The sequence below is a fragment of the Macrotis lagotis genome, chromosome 1, assembly GCF_037893015.1.
Source record: "Macrotis lagotis isolate mMagLag1 chromosome 1, bilby.v1.9.chrom.fasta, whole genome shotgun sequence".
Taxonomy (NCBI): domain Eukaryota; kingdom Metazoa; phylum Chordata; class Mammalia; order Peramelemorphia; family Peramelidae; genus Macrotis; species Macrotis lagotis.
The window spans coordinates 727961047-727973515 of NC_133658.1; the positions used below are offsets into that span (position 1 = coordinate 727961047).

Here is a 12469-nt window from a genome sequence, read left to right on the forward strand (position 1 = left end):
GGAGATACAAATAGTCAATGAAAAAATTGCTACACTCAAAGGAGCATACTTGGGGGGGACAAGTAGATACATTAGTATTTATGGAAAAAATATAAAGAGAATAAGCATAAATAAATACAAGGTACTTTAGATGAAGATTCAGCCTGGGTACACTCTTAGTCATACATATAATTTTTCATCATAAAGAAGTTATTAGCTGACTACCTGAAACTTAAGAAAGCTATTATTAGTGCTTTTTTTCTTTTTAAAGGATCCCATCCAGAAATCCTTGATGCAAAAGATCCTTATCCACCTATTTACTTCATACTTTTAAAGATTGGATTTTTAAAATTTGATATATTCTGGAAATGACAATGATGATGATGTTTGTCATCCATTTTTGAAGAAGACCATGACATCAAGGAGATTATGCCACGATAGGCAAAGAATTGGCCTTGAGTGAGGGGATGCTGTGCTAAGTCACCAGTCTCATTTTTGTTTCAAGAACCATCTGGGCCCAGTGGCCAGATATGAAATAGGACAACTGGAGATGATTCTGAATGTGAGGCAGAGTTAAATGACTTATCCAAGGTCATATAGCTATTAAATGACAAGTATCTGAGGCTGGATTTGAACTTCCCTCCTCCTGACTCCAAGGCCAGTGTACTATCCTCTGCACCACTCAGCTGTTCCTATTCTGGACATGTATAATCTATATCAAATTCCCTGCCTTCTCAAAGAGAGGGAAGGGATAGGAGGGAGGAAACAAAGGAAAGAATTTGGAACTCAAAAAAATCTTTTTTTTTCTAATTATGTTAAAATGTTTTTACATAATTGTATCAAAATAAAATATAAAAAAATAAAATAACTTGATGTATTCATTTTAATTACTCCCCTCTGGGGTAACTAGGTAGCCCAGTGAATAGAGCACTAGCCTTGGAATCAGGAGAACGGGAGTTCAAATCCAGCCTCAGACACTACTTACTTATCTTACACTTACTCACCTTCTTGATGTCATGGTCTTCTTTGAGAATGAAGGACACACGGACACACCAAAAAAAATCATTAATTACTCCGCTCCAGTAGTCTCTCTGATTTAGTTTAAGGAGGTGAATCTCTTACCTGAGTACATATCATACCTTCATGCCTCTACTAGGCTTTTGCTTAATTCCAAGCTTCTGGAATGTTTTCCTTCCTCCTCTTTTCCTACTGAATTTCCTTCCTTTCTTTAAATATCAGTTCAAAATGACAACTCCTCCAGGAAGTTTTTACTGGTCTGTCTCTCCCCTCCATTCCCTCCAACTTCCCCCCCCCCTCAATTTTATTGCTTTTAAAATAACTAGTGGATTGGTACTGAGACTATCTCACTATGTTGTCTAGCTATGGACAGAATGAAGGTCTAGACTTATGTTCCTGACTTTTCCTCAATTTGATCCCTGAAATTATGTTCCACATTAACTGACCAGAATATAAGGGTGATTGAAATAGAATATCAAGGGAAAGCTAAAATTATAGTTATCTGTATTGAGATCTTACTTCTGTGCAGTCCTGGAAGCTCACTGAATGCAAGAACCTCAGTCCTGGGATCTCCTAGCACAACGTCAGCACATAAGTAATTAATAAAAACTTGTTGAAAGAATGAATGAATTGTAGATACTTAATACTAAAGCACATTGTAGATATTTAATAATTAACTGTTTGTCACAACTGCTACAAACATTTTTAAAATATAACTACCAGTGGGAGGAAGAGATTAAGTTATTAATCAAATTAAAATGACATGGAAAGCATTTTATAACTTTAGAGTACTATATAAATTACTATTGTTATTTTTATTATCAGTCATTTATAATTCAATATGAATAAGCTCATCAACTGCTTGTCTTTTGGATGGGGGGATTTGCAAGGGTTAAGTGACTTGCCCAAGGTCACACAGCTAGGGAATTATTAAGTATCTATGGCACTTGATTTGAACTCAGGTCCTCATGACTCCAGGGTCAGTGCTCTATCCACTGTGTCACCTAGCTGCCCTAGCTGCTTTTCTTAGAACATTGAGGAAATGGCAGTTTTGTTGGGATTTGAGGTGAGATCATTTCAAAATAGATGGTATTGTCCAGGAAGAGCAGTGTGCTGGTGGCACAATGGGAAGCCTGGGCAAAGAGGGTTTACCAAGAGTAGGGAAGAAGGAACAAAAAAGAAGTAACAAAGATAATGTTAAAATATTGTCCAGGACAAATCTTAATTGCATCCAAGATCAATGTTTTAACAACTCAGGAAGAGTCTTCTTCCTATTCTCACTTCCCCCTTTCTTATATGGTAGTTTCCTTTTCAGTTGGTATCTTTGTGTTCCCAGAAAATGCCAAATAGGAATATAAGATCATAGATTTAAAACTGGAATATATGTCAATCCTCTTTTCCCTTCCCCTATTATATAGATAAGGAAGTTGAGATCCAAGGAAGTGAAGGAACTTAGTCATGATCACAGGGTAGGACTCAAACCCAAGTCTTCTGATTCAAAAATTAATGTTATATGATGCAAAACAATAAAGTGAAGCTAAAAATTCAAAAAATTGTATGTGTGCATTTAAGTAACCTGGAAGCACTTAGGAAGCCCTTGTAAAGGGTTTCTATGAATTAAGAAAGTGGAACATATGGACTGAAAAAGCAATTAAAAAAAAAAAACAAAGATACCAGATTCAACTGTTTGGGCCTTCTATGATGAATGTGTAATGAATAAGAATAATATATTAAGAAGCAACTTATGCACCATATTTCAAGGATTTTATTTCAGTTTATTTTAAATAAATTTTAGGAAGTGATTTAAATGTGCCTGAACCATCATCAGTAAGATGTTAATCTTGTAATGATGGAGACAGATTGGGAAAATATGGAAAGACACATGGAAAAATAAAGTAGAATATATGACATCTATCCAATCTCATGATTGGAGAGCAAAGGCAATTTGGGAGGAAAATCATTTGTTTGGAGTATTTAAAAAAATTTTTTTTAAATTGAAAGCTGAAGGAAATTGCTAATGTCTTTTCATGAATTTAAATTTTAACAATCTTTATCAAAAAAAGTTTGCAAATCTCATCATTTAAGTTGTGTTGCCCAGAAGAGTGAGTGGGAAGAAGAGTTCCTTGCAGAATCAATGAATATGTGACCTTGGGCAACCAAATTTAGTCTAGTTATATCTCAGGGGCAGATAAAGTAGCACAATGGTTAGAGAAAAGAGTTTGGAATCAGGTAGATTCATCTTCTTTGAATCAAATCTGACCTCAGACACAACCCTCTTTGCTTTAGTTTACTCATCTCTAAAATCAGCTGGAAAAGGAAATGGCAAACCACTTTATTATCTTTGCCAAAAAGATATACTTTGCCAAAAATTATACTCACTGGGGATCATGAAGAATTGGAAACAACTGAACAACATATCTCACTTTTTTCCTCAAGGAAACAGGAGAGAATATTCCTGCCCTTGAACCTTAAGATCATTGTATAGAACTCAAGTTGACAATTGAAAACTACATCTTGAAGAATACATCAATGTCCAGTTCATCTGTATAAGAATCATGGTGTGGGGATAAGGGATTATAAAAAGCCTATAATCTCTGCTGCTAGAGAAGCTGAAGTGGTAAAATCCCCTGAGTCCAGGAGTTCTACAGTAGCTACAGTATAGTAGGGTTAAAATCAATCAGGTGTTCACACTATTTCTGGTTCCAGTATAGTGAGCCCCTAGGAGCAGGGACCATTTAAGGACAGTCAAGCTGGTCCAAGGCAAAAATGGAGCAGGTCAAAGTTTCCTTGTCAACCAGTGGTGGAGACTGGGCCCAAGAGTGATTCCCATATTTCTGGTCTAGGTGAGATAGGATACCCAAGTCTCAAAAACAAAGCAAAACAAAAATTAGATCTGATTACTGGTCATCTGCGATGAGGTAAATAAGTTAATTGATCTATCAGATGTATACTGAGCATCTACTATGTGCCCTACTCTACTCTCTAGAATAGACAATTTAAAGTTTTACATCAACACCAAAGTACCTTCATGAAATTATGTGTTTGGGAGGATTTTTGGAGTCATACAGTTCATTAATCCTTCCTCCATAAAAGTTCATTGTTTGGAAAACAGGAAAAAGACATGATCCCTATAGCACTGAGGTTAAATTTCTCTAGAGGGAAACATAGGCATAATTCTGTTATGTCTGAATTCACTAATGATATACCTGCAGTACTTCATGGGGAAGGGAAGATGTTGTTTATCATATTCCTTTCTGTCTTCTCTTGCCCCTCAGTTTACTTACCAAGTCTGTGTACTATTGCTAATTCCTTCCACTCAGTACATTAGGATTGGTGTGTGCACTAAGCTGATGTTGCTGAGATTAAGTCCTCACTCTCTTGGGTCAAGAACCAGTGGTAGGGAGCAACTAGATGGTGCAATGAATAGAGTACCAGCCCTGGAGTCAGGAGGTCCTGAGTTCAAATGCTGCCTCAGACACTTACTAATTACATAGCTATATGACCTTGGGCAAGTCACTTAACCCCATTGCCTTGCAAAAAAAACCCTGAAAAAAAAAGAACCAATAGTAGGTAGCAGTTATACCACGTAAAAGATAGTGAGATCATACAATAATGGGATCAGACATATAGATGTGGAGGGACACCTTAGAGGTCATTTAGCCTGACCCCCGCCCTTTACAGATGAGGAAACTGAGGTCCAGAAAGGGTGATTTACTCAAGGTTCCATACGGAGTAGTGTCAGAGGCTAGACAAGAACCTAGGCCTTTTAAATATGAAACAGGTTTCTTTATACCTCAAGTTATTTCTTCCAGGGCAATAGAAAGCATCTTCATTTAGTTCACATGAATTAAAAAAAAATCTGATGCCTAGTTAGAGGTAGTTTCTTCATTCTGTGTCATCATAAGTCCAGATCTTACCCTGCCAATCCCCTCTAACATCACCCAAATCTAATCATTGCCAATACTTCACTGAAGAAAATCGTTCAAATCCAGCCTCAGACATTCACAACTGTATGACCAATGAACCCTGTTAACCTCAGTTCCCCATCTGTAGAATGAGCTGAAGAAGGAAATGGCAAAACCAATTCTAGAATCTCTGTCAAGAAAATCTTCTAAAGGGTCATAAAGAATCCGACACAACTGAAACAAATGATCCATAACAAAAAAAGAGTGTTTTAGTCAGTATTCCACATCTGGACCACTGCTTTTGGTTCTGGACACCAAATTTTAGGAAGGACATCAATAAACTAGAATGCATTCACAGGTAGGCAACCAGGCTAGTGAAGGGTCTTGAGTCTGTGTTCTATGACAATTGGTTAAGGGAAGAGGGGATATTTACATATTTATATATGCTAAATATTGAGGAATGTACTAGAGCTCTCAAGAGCCAATTGTTATTTTCTGTGTGACATCTACACTTTGAAAACCAGGAAATCCAGGCTTCATTGACTGTTGTGTTGATAAAAGTTAATGATACAGACTCATCTTTAAAGTGTGCCATAAATACATTACCTTTCCCCCACCCCCAAGAAAGTCAGTTGTTAAACATTTGCCAGCACAGCACTGGCTGTATTAAAGTATTTGAAGGGCTGTAATGTAGAAGAAATATTAGGCTTATTTTATTTGAACTAAGAGGATTTAGGACTAACAGGTAGAATTAACAAAGAAGAAAATTTAGATTTGATATAAAGAAAACTTCTAATTATGCTTTTTCAGTTATGTCCAGCTCTTCATGGCTCCATTTGGGGTTTTCTTGACAAAGATATTGGAGTTATTTGCCATTTCCTTCTCCACCACATTTTACAGAAGAGGAAACTGAGTCAAACAAGATGAAGTAACTCGTCCAGGGTATCTGAGGTCACATTTGAACTCAAGTCTTCCTAACTCAAGTGCTCTATCCATGTGTCACCTAGCTGTCTCTTCTAATTATTAGAGGTATTACAAAAACAAAATGGACTTCCTTGAAAGGTTCTCTTATTAGTGGCCTTTCAGCAAAATTAGATGACCACTTGCAGTTTGAATTTTGGAGAGAAGGTCATGTTCAGGTATATGGTATTCTATGATGGCCTTTTCTGATTCTGAAATTATATATATATATATATATATATATATATATATATATATATATATATATGTAATTTGTCATTACTCCCTTCTAGACTGTAAGGTTCATATCTTTTTTAGCACCTAGTGTTAGTACTTGATAAATCTTAAATTGAATCTCCACTCCTAATTCTTGCCAGCTATAACATACCTGGGCTAATATAGATAACAAGAGGTGTACGGAGAGACTATGATACAAATTTATAACTTCCATTGCCAACAGTTCAGATGGTCTGGAATGATAGTGAACACCCCTCCAGTATAGCAATCTGTGCAAGTACCTTGCTTGACATTGTCTAGTTACGCCACTGTCAGATTTTCCTTTACTGGAGGTATTTAAATAAAGATTGAAATACTTATGCTGGACAAAGAATTCTTTTCAGGTATGTTTTTGGACTAGGGATGACTTCTAAGATAATTAAGAGATTGTCTCATTTTTTTGTGTGAAAGAAAACATATCATTGTTGTGACAAATCTCTCTGTAAGAATCAGTGTGGGTGGAGTGATGCGATGGATAGATCACTGTTACTTGAGTTCACATGTGACCTTAGACATGTACTAGTTGTATAAGCCAGTGTCACTTAATCCTGATTACCAAAGGAAAAAAATCAGTGTTGTAGAATAATTAAAGAGTTTTCCTATAAGACAGGAAGACCTGGGTATAAATTCTGCCTTTACCATACACTGACTATATAACTTTGAGTAAGTTACTTAATATCTCTAAACATCAGACCCCCACATCTGTAAAATGAAGGAGTTAAACTTCATCTCTAAGGACCCTTCATCTCTAAGGACATATCCTTATACCCTGAAAAATAAAGTGAGAGGTGAATGCCAAGTAAATAATGATGGGTGTTGTTTCTGTCACAAAAATCCCCAAGATACAGTTGCATCTTTTAAAATTAGGATCAAATGGGGGTGGCTAGGTGGTGCAGTAGATAGAGCACCAGCCCTGGAGCCAGGAGTACCTGAGTTCCAATCTGGCCTCAGACAATAATTACCTAGCTGTGTGGCCTTGGGCAAGCCACTTAACCCCATTTACCTTTCAAAAAAATAAATAAAATTAGGATCAAATGATGATAAAAGACTCCTTTGCATTTTGGAGTATTAAAAATTAAAATAAAAAACCCTCTAATGACAAGGTTCTCATCTTTCCATGTCTCATCACAATGACTGATTCACTTTTGATTCTGATTGATTCAACAAAAATTAGATAAACTTACCACAAGCCTGGCACATAGTTAGGCATTTTAAATTCTCAATGACTGACTAAGCTATTATGTCCTTGATAAGTAACAGCAGGTTACCTAGATAGAGGGCTGAGCTTGGTGTCAAAAAGACTCAGGTTGAAATTCCACCTCTGCCCCATACAATCTGGGTGACCATGGGCAAGTCAATTAACTTCTTTCAGTGACAACTCCTTGAGATTATAAGCAAAAAAAAGGGGGGCTCATCTGTTTCAGTGTCAGGAGTTTCCATACTCTGAATTTCCCAAATACACTAGGCACTGTCCTAAGTGCTGAAGGTAGAAAAAAATGACAAAATAGTCTCTTCTCCCCAGAAGTTTATATTTTAAGAGGAAATAGGACATATATACAGATATGCAAATACAAATTATCTGTGTGTGTGTGTGTGTGTGTGTGTGTGTGTGTGTGTGTGAGAGAGAGAGAGAGAGAGAGAGAGAGAGAGAGAGAGAGAGAGAGAGAGAGAGAAAGAGAGAAAGAGAACAAACATTTATAGTTATGGCAAGGGAATATTCCACATGGATGAGGGGATCCTTAACAGTTTGGGACATATTTAAATTTGGAGTCAATCTTTCAGAAAGATTCCCCTTTTGGATTGAAATATATAAAGACTGACTAAAAAAAAAGAAATATATAAAGACTACTTGTGGCAAGTCTTTTTACCTTGGACTGTGAAGGTCTATGCCAGAATGCTCTGAGTATCACCTCCATGCACCAAGTTTTTCATTTATACATTTTCTAGTTCCCAAGTGGGTTTCCTTTCCACAAACCCTCTCTTCATTTCAAGTGTTATTTATTTACATTGCTACAGACTCCCCAAAGCTAACAACATATACCTATACCACAAAGCACAGATGCTGATCTGTAAACCTTAATACATGTAATGCAGAAAAGGGAAAGACCTTGACTGTATTGTCAGTGGACATTGAAAATATTCTCTTCTCCTCTGCTGATATGTGGAGGTAAAAGACTGGAGCTAGGTGACTTTTCAACATGCCTGTTGGTTTTCTAGAATATAAAAAGAACAAGCAATTATGTTGTAGTTTCACCTGTTATTTCCAAATGAAAACATCAGACTGAATTTGGCTCTGATCTGGTTCTTCTATTCAACCTGGAGGAGGGTTCAAGGATATTTCATTGTGGAATAAAAAGGTTGAAGCAGATAATACCCAGTTATATCAACATAACTCAGTGTGAGACGAAGCCCTGAGCTTTGTTGCTCCAACCATAGACAAGGTTGCTACAAAAGGCAGAAGACTCAGGAGGTGGAAAAGAAAGGGTTGCCTTGGGTTGAATTCCAAAACAGGTTGTTGTAAAAAGACAAATGTTAACAGTATTTAGAGAGCAACATAAAACGCCAATGGATATAAGGACATCTGAGTAAGGTGAGTTCAGTCATATGCCAAGTTTCCAACATACTGCTGCACTGTTCTCAGTGATATCATGATATATGGTCTGGGTGGGAAGATGGGATGGGGTGTGCCTCATCTAGATAAAAACAGTGATGAAAGGGATCTTTTCAGAACTATGTGACTGGGAAATGAGTTAATGGGCTTGCATTAAAGGCAAAAAGGAACTTGAAAGAAGACTATGTGGAGAGTAGGAGTGGCAAGCATCTCTTGCTTTATGGACTGCATGATGCAGAGGCAAAACTTAAAATCTCCCCAACTTGAAACATTTCAAAAACTGTACTTGTTTTTTCCTACCTACCTAACCCTCTAGACTGATTTATAGAACCAAAGAATTCTTTCCTTTCTTCCCAACCTCCAAGACTCACTAGATATAAATTAGCAAATTGCTAGTTGACATTTACCGAGAACCTGCTATTCTCACAGGTGTGGGCAGCGTACACAAGAAGTATGACTCTCTGCTTGATGAAAAATCATGGAAGATATGACTACACTGCCTCCCAATGGGGAAGTGAGAGCTTGATGACAAATAAGGGGGAGTTGATGATGTTCCTTTCTGGAACAACTACATGGCGTAGCGTTAACTAGTTATATGCCACAGGCAACTGAGCAAAGACTGAATTACTCGTTGTCAGGTAAGTTGGAGCGGGGATTCTTTTGAGATATGTGTTGGACTAGAGATGACTTCTGAGGTCTTTAAGTAGAGTAGCAGAGAAGAAGCCAGGCCTGAAGTCAGAAAGCACTGAATTCAAACCTGGTATCAGACATTTACTAGCTATATGATCTTGAGAAAGTCACTTAACTTCTGTTCATCTCAATTTCCACCTTTGTAAAATGGGGATAATAATAATAATAATAGCTCCTCTCTCCCAGGGTCATTGTGAGGATCAAATGAGATAATTGTAAAAAAACACCTTAGTACAATGTCTGGCACATAGTAAGAACTATATAAATGTTAGCTATTATTGTTAGTATTATTATCATTCTGATGTTCCTGCCAATTCTGAAATTCCAAGATTCTCTGATTCATTCTATCAATGGACAACTTATTATCTCAGATAAGACTGAATAACTCTGTTCAGTGATTAGGTGTTTCTAATGACTAGGGGTTTTCATGACTAAGATACCCCTTAGATATGAACAAGATTAAACTAGGGGAAAGGAGAAAAAGTCTTAATGACAAATAAGATCTCAGGGAACAATCCATGGACGTATTTTACAGGAAAGGAATCTTTGGATATATACATTTTTATTTGCTGCACTTGATTAAGGAGTTGCCTAATAATATCCTCTAAATCTATGAGACATTCAAATAGAGGTCTATCTAGGAAGGGACTTGTGTTCATTTGAGATTGAGAACATGGGAAAGTCTTTAGAGTCTGACTTGCACAAAATTGTGAATTAGACAAAGCTTGTCTTTAGAGCCTCCTCTTTCTACTGTTTCCCCCCAAGAGTCTGATTTCTTAGTTTAGCAGTCTCTTCCCATTGTCTGTAGTTGTCACCCAGCTAAGATAGTCTATCATCTAGTCTGCTCTTTCTGTGAAGTGCTATAATCCAGATGTTACTTTATATCCCTTGTTCCCTTCCAGCCTCCTTTACAGGAGTATTATTACCTTCCACCCAAATGAATGTAAGTTTATTGTTAGGAGAAAACTGAGAATGATTAGATCAAACTGCACTGAGTTATGAATGACTTAAAGACTCCTTTTCCTTGTTGCTGTTTCTTCTCTTAGTTTATGTAAAATTACTTTCTCTTATCTAACTCTTCCTTCTTGGGTTGGGTTTTGGGTTTTAGGTTGGGCTATTATTGAATTTGGGATTTTTGTTTTTTACTTTTTTATGTTTTGCAGGTTCATCTTTTTTTTTTTTTTACCAAGTAAAGTAAGTTCCCTTCTTTTTAGTCCCCAAGATTCTGATCTCAAGCCTCTTCTCTCTCCTGATCTTATACTCACTTCTTTGGTTAGCTCTTCCACCACAGTGGATTCAATGGTCACATTGGTTTCAACTTCCACAAGTCAGATCTTTCCCCAGCTCCAATTACACAATTCCACTTGCTGGATGGACTGCTCCATTTGGATTCTAGCCATAACCTCAAACTTAACACAATTCAAAGTGAACAAATGATTTTCCCTCCCCCAAATCTTACTCTTTGCCAGCTTCCCTATTTTTGTGTTTGGCACTTCCTGTTCTCATTTACCAAGACTTGAAATCTTGTAGTCATTTTTGATTCTTTCTTCTCTCTCACCTCCCACATATAGCCAATTGCCAAGGACTGTCAATTTTACCTTGATTATATCTCTTGATTCTATTTCCTTTTCTCATCTCACAGATACTTTCCAAATTTAGACCCTTATTACCTCTCATTTGGATTATCAGGAAAGCTTTATAGATGTTCTTCCTGCTTCCAATTTCTCCCCTTTCTGATTCATCTTTCACACCACTTACAGTGTAATTTCCTAGTGCATGGATGTGATCATTTTACTTTCCTGGTCAGAAACCATCAGTGGCTCCCTATTACCTCCAGATAAAATATAAATTCCTTTGTATGATATTTAAATGCCCCTTCTCCACCCCCCCCCTCAGCCTGATCCTGCTGCAGTCTACCTTTTCAGTTTCATTTTGCATTACTATACTCGTAGAGTCAATTTTATCCTGCCTTTTAAAGCTTTTATGTATTTTCAGAACCCATTCCCTGTGCTTGAGATATACTCCTTCCATATCTTTCTCTATTGAAACCCTAGCTTCCTCTAAGCTATCTTCCTTTAAGTTGAATTTATCTCAGGCATCACTTTCTTCATGAAGTTATCTCCCTCATTCACACCACTGAAAGGGACCTTTTCCTTCTCAAATTTCTCATGGTACATTTTCCTAAACATCCCATTTGCCCTTTTCATAGTTAAGCTAATAGGAGATATAGAGGGGCAGTTTGCTGTACTGATGAATATCAGGTATGTCTTAGTAGCAGACCTAAATTTGAGTTCTGGTTAATAACTTACCACCTGGGTGGTCTAGACAAATCATTTAATCTGTTTTCTTGTTTGTAAAATAGAGTTCAAAATACTTACAACTACACTAGCTGGCATTTAAATAAGGCATTAAGGCTTGGAAAGCTCTTTTATTCATTATTCCACTTAGGCCTCATTCTGTGAGGTAAGTACTATAGATATTATTTCCATTTAACAAGTAAGAAAATTGAAGCTCAGAAAGGTTAAGTGACTTCTCTGAGTCTCTGAGAAGTTGGGCAAATTCTTTATGATCATACAGCTAGTAAATGGTAGAACTGAGATGAACAAGACATTATTACTATGAACATGTCTTTTCCCTCTTTTAATGTTGTAAGTTCCTTGAGAGTACAAATTATACTGGGCAGGAAGATGGCACAAGACAGTGTGCTAGGCCAGAGTCAAAAGGAAGGAGTCAGGAAGACTCACTTTTCTGAGTTCAAATCTGACCTCAGTCACTTACTCACTGTATGTGACCCTGGCCAAGTCACTTCATCCTTTTTTCTCAGTTTCTTCATTTGTAAAATAAGCTGGAGAAGGAAATAGCAAACTACTGCAGTATCTTTGCCAAGAAAACCCTAAAAGGGATCATGAACAGTGGATCATGAGTGAAAAAAAATGACTATAAAAGATTATTTTTTTATCCTTGTATCTAGTATATTCACAGAGTAAAAGCTTAACAAACAATGGAAGTTTATTAAAGAAACTTCTCAGAA

The 12469-nt window shown here is 36.9% G+C and overlaps 1 protein-coding gene across 1 annotated transcript in view; it reads right to left on the reverse strand.

Annotated features, from left to right (window-relative positions):
• Positions 1-12469, reverse strand: part of LOC141506430 (cilia- and flagella-associated protein 337-like) — a 98318-nt gene that overhangs the window by 64941 nt on the left and 20908 nt on the right. The window contains exon 4 of the mRNA XM_074213222.1: positions 8245-8350. Coding sequence (XP_074069323.1) covers positions 8245-8350 — 106 coding nt within the window. The remainder of the gene's footprint in view (positions 1-8244; positions 8351-12469) is intronic.